We start from the raw sequence: 23,007 nt of genomic DNA on the forward strand, positions 1-23,007 counted from the left end.
GCAATAAAGCACAAGACGAGCATTTAGCCTACCAATTTTGGGGTGCAGCAAAAGTGCCCACGGTGGATTTGCAGAAGCTGGGTGCCTGTAATCTTTACAGCAATTAGATTTAATGGGATACAAGTGCTTCTTTCCTTCGCCTCTGCTCCCTCCTCCCCTTTTCTCCCTCAGGCTGGAGAGAGGGAGGTGGGCAGAGGGGGATCGGAAAGGGTCTTTGACGTCAGACTTGCCCTATAAAAGCCCAGGGAAGAGAAGGCGAAGCAAAGCTGAATGCTGAGCCAGTGCACCAGCAAGGATGCCAACCCCAAACTCTTCCAGTTCTTCATCCAAAGGCTTCCGGCGGGCAGTGTCAGAGCTGGACTCCAAGCAAGCTGAGGCCATCATGGTAAGAAAAGATCCCCACCTCTAACTAGCCACAGGTGCTCATGCTGCTTTGCTGCGGCCAGCAAATGGACCGATGGCACATGATTTATAGAAGTTCCAGAATTCTAGAATTTCTAGAACAGCATTCTATTAAGGGGGAAGCCAGTGGCTAGACAAAATTCTCCATTCAAAAGGCTTTAGGAATTGTGCAAATAATTTGTATGCAGTTATCATACAGGTGCCAAAGGAAAAAAGAATGTAGAAATAAGATGCTAATGAAAAAGAATATAGTGTAGCAATTATGCATCATAGACTGGAATGATGTTAAGAGTTATGCTCAGAGAAGAATGATGGCAAGGAGGGTTATCATCATCGAATGCTGAGTTGCTGTGCAGGGCTTTTGATTCCTTAGTGTTAAAGTGAGATGTTTGTTCTATTCCCATAAAATGAAAATCTTTGCCCCCCCCCCATACCATGCCTTGAACCAACAAAGCAGTGGGGACTCAGACCAATTTTCTAACTGCTACTATGCAATATTGCAATCCTTTCATTTTTCTCACTATGGCTTGCAAAAATCATATCTGAGTTATATCAGGTTTTTGCATAGAGCAGATATGCAAAGGGAAATGACATAAAATCTCATGAAGAGTTTATGCATCTGAACTAGGTTGGATTGAACTCTTGACAAATTCTGCTAGCCGAGTTGGGAGTATGTGATCCTTGGTTTTCATTGCCATCTTGTTTAGTGGATATGCTCCTGTATGCTTCTTAGCTTCTGCATTTGACATAGATGTCACCGAGACATTATGTCAGCCTTCCCCAGCCAGGTGCCCTTTAGATATTTCAGACTACAACTCCTATCATTCCCAGCCAGCATGGCCAACAGTTAGGGATGATGGGAACTGTAATCCAAAACATTTGGAGAGCACCAGGTTGAGGAAGCCTGCTTTAGTATGGTTCACACATTAATTTATTATTTTATTTATTACATAAAACTCATATGCTGTTTGATTGTTAAAATAAACTCAAAGCAGTTTACATGTACATCCTTCTGCACATCAGTCCATGATTGACAAGTGTGAGTGGAATGCCAAAGGTGAACACACCATATGCCAGGATTATTTGATTGGCAACTGACTGTGTGAACTGAGCCAATCACCAAGTGCCAGGAAACCAAATGGTGTGTCTGGGGGAGCCAGGTGGAGTTTGCAAGTTGCTTACCCTCCAATTTTACCACAGATTTCAAGGGGATGACAGACACACTAAGCAGTTTGAAAGTTAGAAGCTAAAGGCTAAATAACATGCGGTGTTAAATGTGTGGTCCCATTTCATTGGTTAAACAGCAGCTAGGAGGATCAGGACTAGGGTTATGGTGCAATGGGAAGAGAGCTTAACCTTTCTCCCTGTACTTCAGTCTCAGTGAAAATCCTACCCACCCACCCACAAAATCCAGCTACATAGCAGTACATTTTACGTCAAGACTATGATGCAGGAAGAAAGGGTTAAAACCCACCACCCATCTGCAGCATGGTTCTGATCCTTCTTTCTGTTTAGAAAAAGTTCTCCTGCAAACCATTAGTTATTTGTACAATATTTTCATTGGCTTCTTAGAGGGTTTTGTTTTTTTGTATTTTTGTATGTGGTACTACACAAGAAAGGTTTAGTTCTGCTGTCCAACCTCCAAGGAAACAAATGGGAATTTTGTAACTCTCATTTCTACAGACCTTGGGCAAAATAAATTCTCGGTGGATTCTGCACTGGGCAAAGAGCTCCACACTGGCTTTCAAACAACATAGAAGTTTCTTCTGTGAAGAAAAGTGAATTCCCACTGTGGATAGCAATGTGTGATGATCTTATATATGTACACCCCACTGAAAATTCACTTCTTGGGAAGCCACAGCAAATTATGTTTCCCACCACATGCATGTATAGCAATTCACACACATTTTGAATCATCACATTGTACAAATTTCAATAGGAATCAGGCAAAACTCTGATCTTATGCACTGCTCCTACCATGCAGAAGAGCATTAAATCAAGCTTTTAAACACTTAGATAGAGCATTTTAAATCTAAGCACTCCAGGTTTTGTGGATAGCAACCTTTGTACCGAAGTAGATATATGAAAAATACTTAAACTACCCCAAAAGTAAGGGGTTAAAGACTGCATTTTCTCTCTCTTTGGGAATAGATATATTATTCTATTAATTTAGAAACAGACTATGATTTAGAAATGTAATGATGTACAATAACTTGCAAAGGTCTGTGGTTCCCAAATGGCTATTGCTTCTTCATGACCTATATCAAAGCATCATGTTGAAATAGTGGTCTTCAAACATTGTATTAAAAGCAAAACCCAAAGGGACCACTATGTTGCATCTCTTTTTTATTAAGCTCCTGTCTAATGTGGTTGCACTGGATTAATAAAAAGAAAGAAAGATATACCTTCATTTCTGATAGTTGGTATGGTATGAAAATAAACATTTTTGCAAGTTGGTTTGCATTAGTGATAATGGGCAGAGATCTGTCTTCAATGAAAATGCATCTTAACCTCAAAAACTCATGGAAGTGTTAAGGATTCCAGCCACTGTACTTTATGTTCAGGAGAACAGATCAAGAGGCCTGGGGCACCACATTCAGCATTTACACCTGCAGTTCCTCACCTCTGATGCCAACAGACACCACAATAGGTGAAGTTTCCTTCACATGCTGACAGAACCTTATTTCACAGGTTTGACATCTGTCTCCTATATATCACAGGTGCTGAAAGGTAGATTAAGTGCAGGTGCACTTAGTAATGTAAATCTCCATTTTACAAATCTAAAGCCAAGTGTTTTCATCTTAAGTCTTATAGGAGAGCCAGTTTCTGATACCTTTACTTAGGGATGTTTGACCTGTCACACCGAGGAACTGAAATTTCCGTATACTTTAAACAGGTGCATAATTGATTTTGGTGAGCATACACTGTATCATTGCCTGGAATAGAGCCCATACATACATTTCCAGACCGGTAGCTAGGCTGATCCATTGCAGCAAAACCAACAAAGTGCCTTGATTTCTGCAGCTGCAGGTGCAATGTTGAGTACTAATCACAGACATGCCTTTATTTACTTTTTGCTTATTTTACGAGCCTGCAAACAATTAGATTTGCTTAAGAATGGGGAAGGAGGATCACCCTCCCTCCAAGAAGTAGTTGAAATAAGCTGCTGCCTATGGCTGTGAGCAAGAGAATAAATCTCTGGTTTTGAGCAAAAGAAGGATGCCCCAGACTTTACATTATACACATCAACAGTTCAGAGCGAAAAGGAAATGAAAAAAAGAGGAAACCAGCATGTACCTTTACATAAGCATTTATAGGTACATTCTAATGGAAGAATACAATGTGCCCTCCACATTATTATTATTTTTAGTGCAAGTCCATTGCCCCAGCCAGCATGACCGGTGGTCAGGAATGATGAGGGTTGCAGTATAAAACATCTGGAGGGCAGCAGGTTGCCTATCCCTGAAATGAGACATATGTGCCATTGATTTATCAAGAAATCAGGAGTTTGGGTATGGGCGTGGGAAGGAAATCTGTGTGCAGTTCATGGCTTCCACTGTTTGAGAAAGCATCATGTTTCTATTCCTGACTGCTATTAATCTAAAATTATACTCCATGGGAACATGTGCTCTAGAAAGAATGTGGATTTTAGGCAGGCTGATGCTATGGTCCCATTACACCATTGGCTACTACGCCACAGCCCCACTGGTGTTACAGTGGGGTAATAAGAAGAGGGTTCGTGTGACTGCCTTCTCATGAATGCATGAGTGGGGATGGAGTTGTGCCATTGGCCACACTCTCTACAACCCAACATATGTGCTAGTCACATATGGCACCAGCTGTGCACTTGGCATCATTGTGAAAGGTCTATAGGTAAAGGTAAAGGTACCCCTGCCCAAGCGGGCCAGTCTTGACAGACTCTGGGGTTTGTGCGCCCATCTCACATCTATAGGCCGGGGGCCAGCGCTGTCCGGAGACACTTCCGGGTCACGTGGCCAGCGTGACAAAGCTGCATCTGGCGAGCCAGCGCAGCACACGGAACGCCGTTTACCTTCCCGCTGGTAAGCGGTACCTATTTATCTACTTGCACCCGGGGGTGCTTTCGAACTGCTAGGTTGGCAGGCGCTGGGACCGAGCAACGGGAGCGCACCCCGCCACATGCATACAAATCTGTGTGAATAGAGCTGCTCCACCCAAGGGAGAATTCTAATGATTTCAGGATTCCCATTTTGCACAGAGGAGCCCAATGAGCATACATCTGTGTGCATAGTCTCTTCATATTGACAGCAAACACATGGCAGCAGTTCCCCCGATGCATGCATTGGCGTGCCTGGTGGGCAAGACCCCCTCGCGCATTCCTGAATACGTGAGAAGGGAGATGTGGACCAGGACTCTATTGCAAAAATTGGAAAGTATGATATCTGAAACACAATTATGTTTTGATCTATGTATTAGTCCAGGAGGTGCAAATTTATTTGTTTAAAAATGCTGATCAAATGAAATGCTCCTCTACACCTCCCTATAAAGCCTATGTGCAACAACCTCTCTCCCACCAGTGTTTGAGTTTTGCTGTGCGTACTCAATGTGCTTGACAAGAATGCATTTGTGTACATCACACACAGAGTGCACCTCAAAGGATTTTTGTGTGTGTCTACATCACATGCTCATTTTGAACTGGTGATTGCACACAATCGATTAATTTATGCATTTGTAGCACATGGCATTGTTTTCTAACTATCCATTTCAAACAAGTCCGATGTGGGTAAAGGGTTAATAATAAGGTTGCTGTCTTGCTCGCTTGTGTCTAGAGAACAGCTGGCTTTGTGCACCTGGACTGTTTCTCACTTTGCATGTGCAGAGGCTCCTTAAAAGAAGAACTTCAGAAAGCTACAAAATCACGGAGAAAACAAGTTGAACTGTTTTAAAAATCTAGCTGGCAGTACTGAAACCGAGATCCAGCAAAAGTCACTAAGTTGTCTTTCTTTGTTTGTTTATGAGCTACCAAAATTGATCCTGCATCTGTTTTCCCATCCTAACCTAACATTTAACAATAAACGCTAAAGACAGCGAAGAGAACAAGGAGACAACATCATATTAGCAGCAGGTATTATGGCTGAAGACAGACAGTCATTGTTTCAGAGAGTTGCTTTCGCTGCATGCACTCATCTCATTGTCATTGCTCTTCTCAAGTTTATAGGTTCCCTTTGTCTTTCTTTTTTAAATCATGCTTTCCCAACCAGAGGTGACAGTGGGATAAATGAAATAAGGGAGTGTGCAGGCAACTGCCTTACAAGCCCCTGTCGCTGGAGTGTCTGTCTTCAGCCGCATTCTTTCTTCCAAAGGACTCGTCAATGGCAAACAAACAAAAAAGTCTCAACTTACCAAGCAAGGCCAGGACCTTTTCAGGTAGAGAAAAGACCAAAATGAGAAAGATTCCCTTTTCAAGCACAGCTTTCTGATTCACATCAGCGACCATCCTTTCCTCCACGAAGCAGCAAGTTTTAGGCTAGCTGTGATGTCAGTGGTGGCTGGTGGTGTTTGAGACTGAGGTTTTCTCTTAGCCTGCCTCGCTGAACAGCTGCATGCACCTTTAGAAAATGACCTGCATTGCAAGAAGAGCAGTTTTATTCATCTCCTCCCCATCGCTTAGGGCAAATCCTCACAAGGCAGCTGCCAGTACAATGGATGATACACACCACTAGATAAAAGCATATATGGGGTGGGGGGCAGCAATAAGGTCATTTTAAAAACTTGGCAGATTTTTATTAAGCCCCCTTTGTTAGTCAAGCACATTTGCTGAAATGTAATGTGCTTGTTATTTATGAATGTTATAAATTGCTACATTTTTATACTTCCACGTAAACGTGTTTAGAATTCCAGTAAAAGGAAAAAAAGTGTGCCCATGGAGGTTATTTCTAAGAAAGATAGATTACCATAATTTCTAATTATTTAAAGGCATTTAAGGCATTTGTTGTTACACTTCTGACGTACAGATTTCAACTCAGTTCAGTCCAGAAAACATTCTCTTCTGGTTTTCAGAAAGCCATTTCCGAGCTCAGGAGGAGAGGGGGTTGTGGGCTACCCCCCCTCCCACACACGCGGGGGCTGGCCTTTTGCCCCCGCGAGAACTAGGGAATCCCCGGTCGTGCCTTCGACCCTGCCCACCAATCGACGGACTGGGGAGGCGTGGCCTAGCCTATTTAAGGCCAGGCACGCCCGGGGACCGCCCTCTTTCCCCTTTCCAGCTGAGCCTCCCTCAGGAGAGTATTCCAAATTCTAGGTGTCCTAGTAAAAAAGACCCTGTCTCTGATGCACATCTGACAACAGGGAAACCCAGAGCATGGCCTGTTTCTGAATACCAGTTGCTGGAAACCACAGGAGGGGAGAGTGATCTTGTTTGCTAAACTAGATGGACCATTGGCCTGGTTCACCAGAGTCTTCTTGCATTTTTCATGTTCAGTGCACAGCCACATTCTTACAGATGGTGGTGATTCTTCCGATTCTCTGGCCCTAAACCGTTTAAGGCTTTTGAGGTCAAAATCGACATCTTAGGAAAGAAATTGGCAACCACTGTCATTTGCAGACTCCACTTAACATCCTGGCAGCCACAGTTTGGATCCGTGGAAGTATTATGAGTTGTCTTCAAGGACAGCCCGGCATGTAGCACCTTCTGGTAATGTATCTAACAAGAGGTAGTTTGCTATCTGATACTGACTAGTCTAATTCAAGACCACCCAGACTGGTAATGGCTTAGACAGACCTGAGGTTTTCCAAGTCTATTGCTACTGAGATATGCTGGTTCTCTAACAAGCCCTCCTTGGTTTGCACTCAGCTGACTTTTAAATGTAGTAAGTGATGTGGGCCACTTTCCTTGGCTGTTGTGGAATGAAAGTGTCTGTTCCTTCCCCTTGTATTCTCCCTCAGTCCCCACAATTCATTGGCAGACGGCAGAGTCTCATTGAAGACGCCCGAAAGGAGAGAGAAGCTGCTGCAGCAGCTGCGGCTGCCGCCTCTGAGGCTGCTGAATCAACCGAAACCATTGTCTTTGAAGAGAAAGATGGCATGGCCATGCTGAACCTTTTGTTCACCCTCAAAGGAGCCAAGACTTCACTGCCATCCCGTGCGCTGAAAGTATTTGAGGTGAGCTGGTGGAGTTGCCTTTTTGGCTAAAGCAAAGGTGCACTTGTTTGGAGAAAAGGGACAGCCTGGTAGTTCATATATTTCTAGATACCAGACATTAAGTGGAAGGCGGGGCTAGGTCTCAGTAGAGTAAGTTATTGCACAGAGCCATATCCACTAGTACCGGGATACCCGTTTTCATGTCGGAATCAGGAGTATGTGCCTAGTCATGCAATGCAAAATGTAGACCTATTGGTATCAGAGTGTGTCACTTCAGTGAGGCAACTTTGGTGGGAGGGGCCAGAAAGGTGCACCCTCATGTCTTACAGTTCTCATAGAAGAAATTTACTAGGTTGTGGCAATAAGAAACTCTTATGGAGGTCAAGCCTTTTCAAGTTCTAGACCCTGTTTTTAAGGTATCTGGCTACCATGCCTCTAATGGAAGCCCCTGCTTGGGCTAGGTCAGGGGTCTGCAACCCGCGGCTCCGGAGCCGCATGTGGCTCTTTTACACCTTTGCCGTGGCTCCGGGGCGGATACTAGCGAGGGGAGGAGGCGCATTGTGCGCCCCGACACTCCCCACTGTGGCGGGCGCTGTACTGGCTGTGACGTCGCATGGGGGCGGTGCGTGCGTTAGTCACGCACCGTCCCGACGTCACCTTCCCACCCACCCACCCGCTACATTGTAAGGGGCATGTACGCTGGTCACTGCATTGAAAGGGGGCATGTACTCTGGTCACTGTTTTGAAGGGGAGTGAAGAACACACACAAAAAAAGGTAACTTGTTAATTTAACATTTATTTCTATGAGGAGGAGTAATTCTGAGGGGTCAAACAAAGAAATAATAAAAAAGTGAGAAAAAAGTTATTTTTATAATGATGAGTTTTGCGGCTCCCAGTTGTTTTTTTCCTTCGGAAACGGGTCCAAGTGGCTCTTTTTGTCTTAAAGGTTGCAGACCCCTGGGCTAGGTGGAAGTCCCACAATTCTTGGTTTAAACTCCTGGTTGGACATGCTCAGTGGTTCTGGAATCCCTTGAGCTAACTGCTTTCTGCTTCCTCGTCCAGCTCCAAACTCCTAGGCTGTGGATGGTGGATCTGTGGTCTTTCAGATGTTGTTGGACTTAAACTCCCATCACTCCTGACCATGCTGTGTGAGGATGATGGAAGTTGGACATCTGAGGGCCCACACGTTCTTCCTTTCTGACCTTGCTGTTTTCTTGTATGTATCTTTCCCTGTCAGTTAGGATGGGGTTTTCCTAGTACCCACTTGCTCTCCTGTTCAACCAACACTGAGTTTGCACACTTACATTCTCCCCAGTGTTGATCAAGTTAGAAACCACTTGCAATGTTGTGCAGACTGATGAAATTGCTTTCAACCTGGGAGAAGACGGATGACTGTTGGTATGGCCAGATGTGGCCTAGAAGCTACTAGTTGGCTATCTTGGGTTTACACAGCTTGTTGTTCCACAGCAAATAATGAGATGGAGATTAAAATGAGGAGATGGTTTTATCAAATGGAACAGAAAATTAGATTATCAACAACTCTCAGACCCTTGTGTACCTTATATAAAAATCATTGGATGGAAATATGTTATGACTCCCGCTTGATGAAGAGCTTGAAAGGTTTCAGTTTCTACCAAAACCCTTAAGGCTCAGATCAGTGTGATATACAGGCAAGATGCAGTTCAAAGGCACAGCATGTGCTACACATGGCTAGACAAGTGAAGATATTAAACCAACAACGACATGCCACCTGCAACCCAATTATAAGGGGATGGCAGCTTAGCATGGCAAGTGAATCTGTTCCTTAAAATGGGCAAGCAACCTGGCACTTCTCCTGAGGGCTCAACATGACCCATCTATTCATGCCTGTGCTGGTAGGGCCTAGGCAATGCAGGGGGCATAACCGCCTCCCCAGAGTCAGAGCAACAACCTCCCCTGGAGAGGCAGGAGTGGACATGGTTTCTGACAACTTTGGAGGCTGAGCTGGTGGGACATTAGGCAAAGTGGGTGAACTGGAACCGGACACAATAAGTCTGAGGACAGAGATGGTGCTCATGCCTAGTGCCACTGAGACTGGCGGGGAGATGAAATGGGGGGGGGGGGACCTTTCCACTGGTACTGTCTCCAGTATCCTCTTTCTTGAGACCTCCCAATCTATCCAGAGACTTCCCCAACCCATTGGATCCCTCCCTAGGCTCCTCTGTAGGCTACCCCTCTTCTCCATCTGGGCTTGGCCAGCACCCCACCCCCATGTAGGGCCCCTGATAGTGGGGAGAACTCAGGTTCTGTTTCCATCATTCCCATGCAAACTCAGAAATGCCACACCATAAGACAAGGTCCAATCTATCTAGATCGTTACCAAAGAATCCCCAACGTTTCCCAGCATGTGACTCCACAATTGAAATGTGTGCACATGCATTAGTGAGAAGCTTATTTTACAGTCAATTTAATAATATGAATAGCACCCACATACCCCAGGGAGAGAGACGGAGAGATCAGTTTGTGAAGTTGTGTGTGAACAAAGGACGGTGTTTGCTCCAAATGGCATTCACATCCTCCAGGGGAGATTTACATGAGTTGAGAAGCTCTCTTGGTTTATCATGACTACAAGAGCTTAAGAAAAGCAAACACCAATGCAGGCCAGACTTCCACTGTGAGAGATTCATTTCCCCGATCCCTCCGGCACTGCAGGTACAAGATATGAAAACAGACGGGTGTAATGACATTTGCCTCATGATGAAACAGGCTGTGGGGAGGCTGGTTTTCCTCTCCTGTTTTACATTACATACAACTCAAGCAAAGGTAATGCAATCAGATCTGTCAGATTAATGCTAAGGTATTGATTGTCATGGAGGGGCAACGTCCCAGGGATGCATTAGAAAACAAGCGGCTAAATTGAATTTGTCAGTGACATTGCCTTCTGTTCCCTTTTTGTCTATCTAGCTCTGACTGAGTAAAAAATCCAGCCTTTCCCCTCCTGAACCTCTAAGGGGAAACTGGTTTAATTCTTTAAGAAGTGAAAATTGTGCACCAGCTTTCAGCAAAGAAGGAAAAGATCTCAGATGCTATCAGTGACTTTATATTAAAGCCCACCAAGAGGGACCCTTAAAAATAATAATTCTGGATTGTGTGTGGTTCTGGTTGATAGTTTTTGGGAGTCTGCTTAAAAAAACAAAAAATATCTGGCAAGCCTGAAATCTGCCCCTCCCTGAATTAGGCAATAATGGATTGTGGCATACATTGAATTGTGCTGGAGAATTGGTAGGTGGGGCAAATGATACTTAAGCCACACGCCATCCGCCACTTTCTCTCCACCCCCCCCCCCAATGTTGCTTACAAATCAGGGGAAATAGGTTCCATGGGGTTGTTTCAGTGGTGGATTTGGGACCTTCCCGACATGTTTCTCTGGGAAATTGCTCCAGTGCAGTGGTGTCTTGCAGAAAAGTGGTATCTAAGGATTGAAGACGTAAGATGGAGGAAGAATATCTTGTTCAAGCCATGATTTCACACTTCTTCATGCATTTAATATTCAGCACCTTGGCCAGAGCATAGCACAGAAGCCGATCAAAACCTGCATGGAAAAATTGGCTTCTTTCTTGGAATTAATTACACAGGCTGCCATTTGCCTTGAAGATAGTCTGGTTCTAATGTTCTGTGGCTGTTCCATTGCTGTTTTAAGTTAATAAATTAATAATAGTATCTGTGTAATGCTATGTTGTCAAAGGCTATTCCCATGCTTTAGCTCAAAACTTACAGGAACCCTGTAAGCCAGGGGTCGCTAACCCCCAGATCAAGTACCGGTAATCTAAAAACAGGCATCTCCTGTCTAGATGAAAAGAGGCTAACTGGGGAAAAGAGCCTTCTGAACTTCTTTCTCTCACTTGAAAATAGCCTGTTTATTGAAGTTGTTGCTCCTTTTATAATGTAGTGCTGAAATGATTTTAAAAATGGTGGGTGGGAAGTCTCCTTGCTGTTTTATTTTAATATATTGTTTTTCCTTCCCTGTCTCTCTAAAGACATTTGAAGCCAAAATTCATCACCTAGAAACGAGACACAGTAAGAAACTGCGAGAGGGCTCTGTTGATCTGGAATACTTTGTGCGATGTGAACTCCACAGCTCTGATCTGAGCACCCTCATCAGTTCTCTCAAAAGGGTTTCAGAAGATGTTAGGAGCACAAAAGAAGACAAGTGTAAGGAACCTGTAAGCTTGGTTAACAAAGCACGAGGGAAGGATTTTTTCATATATGACTGCTAATGGAGATAATCTCTAGAAAGGAAAAATGTCAAGGGCAAAACCTTTCTCCCTGCATGTGTTTTTAAGACTGGTATTAGAAATAACTGGTGTATGCACCTTTGAATGTTGCAAATCTGTTAGAGGCAAGATAAGGCAGCATCATGGTATATTTCTGACAATCTTACAGCACAAGTCTATGTGTGTTTACTCAAAAGTATGTACCACCGTTTTCAGTGGTGCTTATTCCAAGGTATATGTATATACAGGATTGAAGCCTTAGTTTAATATAATAGATCAACCAACCAAGCAACCAGCCCATCCATTCAGCCATCTGGCTATCCAAATAATAGATAATTACTTGAAATTCTGTGTAACAATTTGAATAGTTTAGCTACTATTAAAATAGTTTATCTGGGAAAGGAAGGAAATTACATATTGTATTTCCATTAGAAACCCCTTTTCTTATTCTTTCCTATAACTAGCTATTTTCTCTCTCACTTCCCTCCTCTTCCTCACCCTTTTGGATTTTAGTTCATTGGTTTCCAAGAAAAATCACTGAGCTAGATAGATGCCACCATTTGGTCACCAAATTTGACCCTGATTTGGATCTGGATCACCCGGTGAGTGAATAACTCTTCTTCCCCAAATCCTCTTCCACATTTCCTCTCTGCCTGAACTCACGTTAGCTGTCTCCTCGTGGGATAGCTTGGCTTGCTATGCTTCTGAATAGACTGAATAGAAATGCAAGCTGTCATTGCATTTCTAGCAAAATGACTGCAGGCTTGCAGGTACATCTCATGCTCACCTGTTTAAAGCTTTAATAAATTAATTTGCACCCAAGCTTCTCAAGAAGATGAGAAGAATACATTGAGTTGACTTGGAAGTGCCTATTCACTCTAAGTAGAAAACATGGGAGGTGCTTTTTTACTTGTTTAAACAAAGTAGCAACTGATGGTGAATGCATCCTTGCCTGTCTAACCGTGAACAACCTGTAATAAAAATTGTCCATTGTCAGTATAACAACTGTTCAGTGCAAAAATGTGAGGTAACATTCTTGCTCTGTTCTTTCCTCCAAGGGATTCTCTGATCAAGTATATCGGCAACGAAGGAAAATGATAGCAGAAATTGCCTTCCACTATAAGCAGTAAGACTTGCTGCCTTGCATAGCCTCACCTGCTGAGACTTCCATGCATACACTTATTTATCTCTTTGCTCTCCATGTTCTGCCCTTCCACACTCTTGGTTTTTCCCTTCCACTCTCCTGCTTCATGTTTTCAGTGCTTCTTGGCTGCCAGTTCCATAGAGCTTTTGCAGTCATCCCTGAAAGGTCCATTGCAACACAGATAAGCAGCCCAAGAAGTGAATTGTTGAACGCAACCATTTCAGTGATACATATGGTGTCTTCTTTGCCCCATGTTTGGGATGCTGCTGCAGAAACTATGCATTCTTAGCATTTGTTATGCATTCAGACTCAAATTAAATGATTGTAATGAGAGCCAAGAAAACCCAGGTTTCAGAGCTGGTTTCTCTTCTCAAAACCAAGAAGGATCCAGGATAGAATGGCAATTTAAATCTTCTTTTCTTATTGTATTTGCAAAAAATAAAATTAAAATTAAAATAATCAGCTGCCCATTATTTGTATTTGTGATTTAGAATTGAAATGTGTTTTCTACATTCATTTTATCTTTTTATACAACATACCACCTATATGAATGTTTTCCCCATGTGGTACGTAATGTGGCAACACCCAGGGCCACTCTGGAGACCTTTCACAAGGCAGAAGGCCACCACATTGTCCTTGGCCTAAATCTTCCTAATAACTTGGAGATGGCCAAAAAACAGACCCAGATGATCAGTGGTACAAAACAGCTGCTTGAAATGAGATGAGTTTACATTTGCATTTGAAATTATGATAAAGCAAGGATGCTTTTGTAACAACCTTTACTTTCAAAAGGAGCCAGTATTTGAAATGGGGATCTTGGACAGGGAGGACATATGCTAGAGAGTGAAGGGAGCTTTATTTTGGTAAGGCTTTTCGACAAGTTTGTTATTTTTCTCATATTTATATTATATCTGAAATGACAGCAAAGGTGGGGGTTCTTTTTTTTAGGTTAGCTGATTCCCTTGATGATTGTACACTTTCTCCTCAACAGTATGGCATAGCATACTTGTTTGAGCTTCCTGATTACAATTATATTAATACCAGTATTTCCAGCATTACTTCCAAGTGGGGCAACAGCTACCCTTTTATTGTCATTATTTATCACCCTTCAACAATCAAGGTATTTTAGGTGTGCTACAGGGTACTGAATTACCTTGTGCATCCTTAAGTGCCCCTTATAATCTATGGGGCAAGCTAATCTGCATCATGTGTGTTGGTGTTAGTCTGCCTCAGTGTCCTACAACCCTACTGTTCCTTACTATTCTATCTATCCTCATACCTAGAAGTCTTACGTTTCTCTGCAACCACAAGAGCTACTTGTTTTCAAAAGTCACAAAGATTTAGTCTGCAGATTTCTTCTCCTCATAGATAGGGCCTGGTCTGCATTGTACATTTGCACCACCTTGTGTCTGGGCTGGGACTTTGTGTGTTAGCTTTGTGGTTTTAAATATTGTCTATCCTGTTCAAACCTTGCTTTGTCTCTTGGACATGCATTAGCTATATACTCCATCTCAGTTATAAGTGGGCAAAGGTTTAACTTAAACATTATTGGCCCCTAATATTTGTTGCCTTGTTATTTTGTATCCCTTCTCCTTGTTCTTTTTCTTACTACTACCTATTATAGTGGCGACCCAATTCCTCGAGTGGAATACACAGCAGAAGAGATTACCACCTGGTGAGTATGAATGTACCTTTCCTAGCTTCTGCCAGACGCAGCACAAATCAGTAGACTCCCAGCTATATACCCCAAAATTTCCATTGGGTCTTTGGGTGGCAACATTCACTCACAGTCACTCTCGGCTAGCAAAACTGGTATTTTACAGCTAAAATAGTTTTAACGGCTAGCTAACGGTGCAGGGAGGGGAGGTGGTCAGGTAGATTCAACTTATCTTCAGAAGAAGCTGTCTGCTGATGTTTTATTTAATAATAGGCACTTCAGGATGCATCCCTTCATCATGATCACTCACAAGATACTTCGGAAACATAAGAACTATTCTCACAAACTTGTGGCTCTCTCAGTTCAATATCAGTAAGAGCCATATGGGAAAATTTCTGAGTTGTGTATTGGTTTGAGTTTTGCAGAGAACGGTCCCAAATCCAGATACTCTTCCAAATCCAGCCATCCTCTGTCATGATGGCTATATATTACCTACTACAGGATCGGAGGCAGCATGCCTCTGACTATGTTGCTGGGAATCACAAGTGTGGAGAGTTATATGTCCTCCCTTTTGTGCTTGTGGACTCCTCATTGGCCATGGTGGGAGAAGGATGGCAGACCAGATGTGCCTTTGGGCTGACCCAGCAGGGCTTTTCTTATGTTCTTATCGTTCTGAAGGAAGGAGGTGTACAGCACACTGAAGAGTCTCTATCCCACTCATGCCTGCAAAGAACATCTGGATGCCTTCCATTTATTGGAGAGATACAGTGGCTACAGTGAAAATAATATCCCTCAGCTGGAGGATGTCTCCCAGTTCCTCAAAGGTGAGGACTCAGATAAGTTTCGCTTCTGGAGTGAAAAGGCTTTGCTCTTTACAATGATGAAGAGGGTTGGGAAAACCCTTTTCAGCTGGAGCTGAAACCTCTCGCAACCTGCAAGCATTCTGAAAAGGTTTGTTCAAGTAAAGGCTATAAACATGAGCACTGCTCATTATCCAGGGGCAAAGGCTACAAAATGATGCAATACATGGCTGTTTAAAGCATAATATCACTTGCATTAATTCATACAAACCTGGGGCTATAACTCAGCAGTAGAGCATGTGTTTTGCACACAGAAGAAGTTCCACTCTGGCATGTCTATTTTAATTTTGGGGCAGAATTTGCAGGTAAGGTCACACTTTCTTGTTCAGAAGCCTAGGCCCAGAGCTCTTCCTCTATACCCTCCAGGCATTTTCCTTAGGCCACTGTTCTCTCTCCACACACCCTGGCATTTTTTCTTATATAGTAAGCTTAGATACATAAATTTGTTTCTGCTAGATGCTTGTCTGCAGCATTTTCTGAAAGTGTCTGTTCCAGAGAAGTACCACTTCATGGCTTGGGGGCCCTGCCTCAAGTAGATCCTGCTTCACCTCAGGCAAGCCCCAGATCCCCCCATGGCACCCTGCCTTGACTCAAGGCAAATCCCAAGTTCATAAAATAATTTTTAAAATGGATTGGGATCACTTATGAATACTGCCAATCAGTATATGCAGACCATCCCACACAAAAAGGACTTGAAAGTGGACTCAGAGGAATTCCACATGACTATAAGTATTTTTTTAAAAAAAGGAAAACTTCACCTTAATACTGTATGAAATACATGGGAATGTAATTATAAGCACAAATTTGCAAAACATTAAAAAGCATAATGGAAGAGTCCTGTGCAAATAGAAATATAATTTTGGCCAGATTTCTAAAGTGAACAATTCCAACGAAAGCATATGCATGGCAGTTTCTGTGGTGACTGATATCTTAGATAACTTGATGTTGTTTTTATTATTTATTATTAAAAATAATATCCCACCCTGCGTCCGACTCAGGGTAGAAAGCATGCAAATGATAAACACCTAAAAATTTCTAAAAAATTATTCTAGTACCGATGCAGGCTGGGAAAGATCTCTACTTGTTCTTCTAACCCAAGGTACCACTGTACACAATTGTTTATGAGCATTATTTAGTTTTTTTGAGTTCCTATACAGCCAGCGGTACAGCTCTATAAAATGTGGCTCAGATGTTACACTCGGCTACAAAGACTGGTTTGAACTATTTCAGAGAGAACTGGGTTCCAGCTCCGACCTGTAGCTGGTCTCCTGTCTGCTCGGGACTTCCTAGCCAGCTTGGCCTTCAGGGTGTTTCAATGTACACAGTACATCCGCCATGCCTCTTCTCCCATGCACTCTCCAGAGCCGTGAGTACTAGCTCTTGAATTGCCTTAAATCTATCACCATACTGTATTCTTGGACTTGGACGTGTTAATGTCTGGCTTGCTGCTTCATACTTGGCTGTTAACTAAGTGTCTTTCTTCCAATGCCAGGGACTGCTGCCATGAGCTTCTGGGGCATGTACCAATGTTGGCAGACAAAACATTTGCACAATTCTCCCAGGTGAGCAAGAGGGGAAATGCTTTGTGTTTTAAGCACAGCTGATGCTTGACTGGATAGTGCATGGTATTGATTTCAGAGGGGACATGAATAGCATTGCACTGTAAATTGAACAAGGTGGGTGATCAACTAAAGCCATCCACGTCTATACATGAGATTATTCCTTTTGCTTCTAGGACATTGGACTTGCATCTTTGGGAGCAACGGATGAGGAGATTGAAAAACTTGCGACAGTAAGACCCTAATTCTGGATTTATTTATTTTAAAAAACACTTTGCTTTCGCTTTATCCAAATCTAGCTATATTTTCCTTAGCTATAAATGTATGAAATGCCCAGTGAAAGGAAAAGGTTCCATGTGGCCAGCTAATCTTCAATATGTATGGATTTAAAATAATCATTACAGATTTGAATAACCAACTTCCTTCGGGATCCCGTTTTCATTTCCCAGCTTTACTGGTTCACAGTGGAGTTTGGCCTCTGCAAACAGAATGGAATCATCAAAGCCTATGGAGCTGGACTCCTCTCCTCTTACGGGGAGCTAGTTGTAAGTGCTCACCTATTCCTCCTAGCTAAATTGAAGCACACGGCTGCCTCTTAGCTTGTGCTCTCCTGTTCCATTGATTAGTCTTTTGTCACAGTAAGTCACCTTAGGGGTTTTCCTGCAAGAAACTTTGGCATTTCCCTCCCTTCATTCAGCACTCTTTGTCGGATGAACCAGAGCTAAGGGACTTTGACCCTGATTCTACTGCTGTGCAGCCCTATCAAGATCAAGCCTACCAACCTGTCTATTTTGTATCAGAGAGCTTCAGTGATGCCAAAGCAAAACTCAGGTAAGATATACCGTACTTTTCCATCTATAAGATGCCCCCATATATATTTTGGGGGACTCAAATTTAAGAAAATGGGGGGAGATGATACTACTACTACTACTAATTTATTTAGTTATACCCTGCCCATCTGGCTGGGTTTCCCCAGCCACTGTCGGCCGCTTCCAACAAAATATTAAAATACATTAGTGCTTCATATTTTAAAAGCTTCCCTAAACAGGGCTGCCTTCAGATGTCTCCTAAAAGTCTGGTACTTGTTTTGAGATGGCCCAGAGTTGATGAGCTTTTTGGGGGAGGATTGCCCAAGGTTGTTGAGCTGTTTTTTTTTGGGGGGTATGCCCAGGATTGAAGAGCTTTTTTTTGGGGGGGATGCAGAAAATCACTAACCCAACTAACAAACGCTGACAATCGCTCCCATTGCCAAAAACAACATGCGCCTGCTCACTCACCAACAGCAGACACCAATAGCATGCCTGATTGTTGAAGTGGCAGCCAATCCAAAGCAACCCTTGACGCAGCCACCAGTCACACACAAAATCACCGCTGATGAGCTCCTGCTCCCGGCTGCAACCAATCACCTGTCACCCCCACGCACTATCCGTGTATAAGACAAGCCCCATTTTTTCACACGATTTTTGAGTAAAAAACCCCTCGTCTTATACACAGAAAAGTATGGTAGTTGGGTAGATCAGCAGGGCAATGGGGATCCATATGTGGTAGCCATACCTATATTCTACTGTTCTTGCTATTTATGATACATTTCTTCTTATTCCAATATATGAACATTTTCTCTCACTCACTCACGCACGCACGCACTCACTCACTCACACTTCTGGAAAAGCGTTAAAACTAAGGTTTTGTGGATTGTTAAAAGGAAGTACAGATAAGTTACAGTGCAATCTCAGCATAGGTTTGGTGCATATATTTGGGGGGTACGTGCATTAAAAAAATGCATCATATTAGGGAAAATTGCATATAAAAATTAGGAGAAATTTGCTGGTGGCTTTTAAAAAGTTGGCAAATTGCTGCAGATTGGAGGGGGGGGGAAATTATGAATGGGAAAATGAGAAATTTAGATACCTATTGCAGTCCCCAACTGCAATATGTCAAAACAGGAAGAAAACACAACACTTCCAGGGAACTGATAACTCATTAGGGCACCATAGCATTTAACCAGAGTTTGGAGGAAAGTAGCTCAGAGAAAAAGGTGAGCACACTGTCTATGAAGGGCAGGGAAGCCACTTGACAATATCAGCAGGGAAATGAGGGTGCAGGAAAAGTTGAGCACCCTTCCTGCTTCTTCTCCGTTTTCAATTGCCCCCTCTAGGAATCATTTCTCTCTTCAAAAAGGACTATTGGGGCACACTTACACACACTTTACTGCAATGATATTTCATTTTTGGCTGGGTTCTACAGCTAACTCTCACAATCCGACTCTTCTTAAGAGGATATTTACAACTAGAATACATGAAGAAAATCTGTTCAGAGGTCAAAGGCTCTAATATAGCAAGAGCCAAAAATATGGGGAAAAGTGGGCATTTTCTTTCACTCCCCCCCCAGCTGAATGTCATTGAAAGCACCACTAGAGGGTGTTCTAACACAAGCAATAGCAAATTCTTACAGCAAAACCTCAAATTCCTTTGTTGCAGCATGAGCTGTCTTGAGCTTGACCATACTTCATTGAATAAATCACATTCCTTCATGCACAAGGCATAAATGTCCATAATACTCAGATGTATGCTCTTGGTACTTACCTCCAGTGGCTATTCTACTTTGCATTCTATTAACATACTTATTATTATTTGTTACATTTCTATCCCATTGTTTCCTTCACCATAGAACTCAAAAGAGTGAGATTCCTGGGTAGCCAAGGTCTGGTCAGACTCAGACCTGCTTAGCAAGTCTTCTGAAGAAGTTACCTTTAGACCATGCTCCAGGAATTACTTTGCTACAGTCCCCTGTAATGAATTGGCACAGGATAAACCAGCCTTTGGCATCCTAGTGCCCTGCAGATGTTTTGGAGTGCAACTCTCATTATTGACCTTCTGCTTTTCATACAGATGGTCCCAGGTTGAATCCTGGACATCACTAGACAGGACTGGGAAGGATTCCTGCCTGAATTTCTGGAGAACTGCCTCCAATCAGCAGTGACAATATTGTGAGCCAGGTGGACCAATGGTCTGATATGGCCACAACAACTTCCTACATTCCTAGACATGGTTTGAAATGTTGAGTATATCAGGGATGGAGAACCTGCAGCCCTAGAATGGCATATCACTCAACCGTCCCAATAAAACCAGGACATGCTGCTTTTTTTGCACGAGAACATGGCGGTCATTTTGGGCACCATGATCTGTCCCCCCTAAAAGAATTTTTCCACAGCTGTGATCTTGCGTGGCACCCCAAAATGCACATGTGAGAGCACGCCACCCCCCAAATCACTTTTTTTCAGGGCCACGATCTCGCACGGGTTACATGACTCACAGGAAAGTATTGCCCTGGAAGACAGTGTCCCGGATTTTTGCCTTGACGTGTTGGAAGTTGTGTGATGGTCATTGGAGTTCAGTGACATCTGGAGGGCCAGGAGGGTCTCCATTTCTGCAGCATGTCTTCCTTTGCCCTCTCTCTTCTTGAGTTCTAGCCTATCGAGGCCAGCCTCCTTTCATCTCTGCACTCTCTCTTGCAGGGCCTATGCAGCGCACATCAAGCGTCCCTTTTCTGTCAAGTATGACCCGTACACATACAGCATTGAGCTTCTGGACAACCCGCAGAAGATCCGCCACTCCCTGGAGATTGTGCGCGATGAGCTTCACTCATTAATCGACGCGCTCAATGTTATCAGCTAACACATGCGTTTATTTGACCCTTTCCCTCCTTTATGCCAATGCCTGTTCCTGCAGTTGCCAAACTGGCTTCCTGCAGTGACTACCTGCCACTGCATCATTTGGGCTGCCACGGTTTCTTTTAGGGTTTGTGTTGCTATCCATTGCCAGAGTAACGACAATGGTTTGTGTTTGTTGCCCATATGCTGGACGAGAGAGGCATACTTATTATTTAATGTCAAGCTAGATTGAAGAAAAATAAAAGGAAATGGAATGTATCAATATATTGTATCATACTAATCAGACTCGAAGCAGGCCCACTGGGGGAAAAAATGAATAACTTAAGCCCAGTGATTTCAGAGTGGGCCTATTTTGAGGATGACTTAGATGGATGCAAGCCAAACAGGACTTACTTCCTGATAAAAGTGCTTAGCGTGGCCTTTTAATTTTGCTAGAGAAGAATAAAAATATAATATGAAGGAAGCAAAAACAAGAAGGGGAGAGGTATTGCTTTAACGGAATACCTACTCAAATAGAATTATTGGGTCACTGGAGAAGGCTTTCACTGAAACATGTCTAGCAATTTACTAGTTGCTAAAGTTCCCTACATTTCTTAGTACAAATCTGAGGCCTCTTCCCCCTGGCCGCACTTACACTTCTGTTACATACCCAGTGACGTCAGAGAAAAACATTCCTTTATAGACTCGCCATTATGCCAAGAAGCCTTCTAACCACATTTTTAAGTGAATTCAGAGTCCAGACAGGTAGAAACCTCAGTATGCTGACCCAAAATCCAATTCTGATGATAGGATGAGCTCTTAAAATTTCAGTACGATGACTCAAAAGAAGATCCAGAGCGAGACCACTATCTGATTGGAACAACCTTCTCACTGATCCTAATCCCTCAGTCTGGGAAAAATTCCTTCAGGATGAAACAAACCTTTGACTGGCTGCAATGCTCTGTACTCCAAATAGAGGCAAATCCTCTGGAACTCAGCATAGCCTATTGCAAGTGTGTGCCTTCTTAGTCCAAAATGGAATCCCACACCTAGCAGCAAATGCTACCATCTCCTAGGGATAACTGTATTAGTCCTGGTCAAGGTAGCAGGAAACTGGTAATGGAGACCCTCCATTTTGAATGCTCTGATCTATTTCTGTGGAGCACTCCTTAGCAAGGTGATAGATATGTCTCTCATTTCTGGTCACGGGGAATTGATAGATGTATCAAATAGCCTCCTTCCTTCTCTGGGCTTTGTAGGGAAATGTTCTTTCTTTGTCAGGATAGAAAGGAGTATCCTTCGTAGAAAAGCACCATGAAATTATTGCCAAAGTGGAAGAACATCTGGAGAGCATCAGCTACAATGGAAACATAGGTAGATGATATCGCAAGGACACAATACTCAAATGTATTGCTACTAGCTCTGCAGCCGGTGTAAGGTCTAATAGTTGCCATACATTGTTCCTACATTCAGGCACAATGCTGAAGATGTTTGAATCAAAACAGCCTGGAGAGATGGAGAGAGAATCAGGTCACTGGGTCAAACGCTTCACGTTTGAGAATGAGACTCAAGAGAAGAAACACACGAAACCTCCCTTTTTTGTCTGGCTTTGGTTTGCTCATGGTATTTGTGTGCACTAAAGCCTCAAGGAATGGATCTCACTGCTATTGCTCCTGCTGTGTGGGTGGATCTGTCTGTCTTGCTGCATAATGAAGATATTTATTTCTCAGTTTTGAGTCATGCTGCTGCTGAGAGGCTAGGTTTATTCATAATAAAGTTATATTTCTGGTCTAGCATCTTGGGTTTGTCTTCGTGATCTCTCCCCTTTTAAACAATGGCACTCTGCTTCCAGCCCTCTCTGTCTTGTTCCCTTATCACACATGCTGTATATCCAGTGAGTTCCTGTGAAAAGCTCAAGTGGTTTCCTGGTCACACATTTTAGAGGGATATAGCAGGTGCTGACAGTATTGTATATTGGTGCCAGTTATGGGACTTGCAGACGGTTACATCACAACAGCTTAGCAGGGCGAGCAGGGAGGAAAGTGGCAAGGAAGTAAGACTTTAGTCCTGTTGTAGCTTTCGCAGGGTGGAAAAAAACTCACTCAAAGGAAGGTTCCACAGAACCGATGTACTGCCTTCCCCTCCATCTCTCCCACAGCAAATGTGCTCAGTGTAGGGACATGATGAACCCATGTTAATAGACAAGAATTGACCTAGACCTTCATCCAGAACTTTCAGCAACAGAAGTTGATCCTTGAAAATAAGAGAGCTTTCCATACTTTCCCCTGGTGTGTGTGTGTTTTGCACTACACTTTTTTTTAAAGGTCAGCTATGCTGAGTCATTATTTTGGGGGGGACAGAAGC

General features: G+C 43.1%; 1 protein-coding gene across 1 annotated transcript; it reads left to right on the top strand.

Annotated features, from left to right (window-relative positions):
• The first annotated feature begins 208 nt into the window (after positions 1–208).
• Positions 209–22,425, top strand: TH (tyrosine hydroxylase). Its single transcript, XM_082194287.1, has 13 exons — positions 209–385; positions 7,327–7,542; positions 11,538–11,712; positions 12,288–12,376; positions 12,833–12,900; positions 14,543–14,593; positions 15,254–15,399; positions 16,666–16,801; positions 16,928–16,997; positions 17,171–17,227; positions 17,444–17,539; positions 17,692–17,825; positions 20,509–22,425. Exons 1-13 carry the CDS (start codon positions 296–298, stop codon positions 20,666–20,668), a joined length of 1,488 nt encoding a protein of 495 aa, XP_082050413.1. The 5' UTR covers positions 209–295; the 3' UTR covers positions 20,669–22,425.
• Positions 22,426–23,007: the final 582 nt, after the last annotated feature.

This window comes from Podarcis vaucheri (assembly GCF_965113315.1).
Source record: "Podarcis vaucheri genome assembly, chromosome: 1".
In the NCBI taxonomy this organism is placed as follows: Eukaryota; Metazoa; Chordata; class Lepidosauria; order Squamata; family Lacertidae; genus Podarcis; species Podarcis vaucheri.

Bases quoted from the DNA above. Each gene is read 5' to 3' on its own strand.
- TH (XM_082194287.1), top strand. From the start codon at position 296: ATGCCAACCCCAAACTCTTCCAGTTCTTCATCCAAAGGCTTCCGGCGG. The intron at 11,713-12,287 runs GTAAGGAACCTG...TTTGGATTTTAG, and splicing joins GAGCACAAAAGAAGACAAGT to TTCATTGGTTTCCAAGAAAA. The intron at 17,826-20,508 runs GTAAGATATACC...TCTCTCTTGCAG, and splicing joins GATGCCAAAGCAAAACTCAG to GGCCTATGCAGCGCACATCA.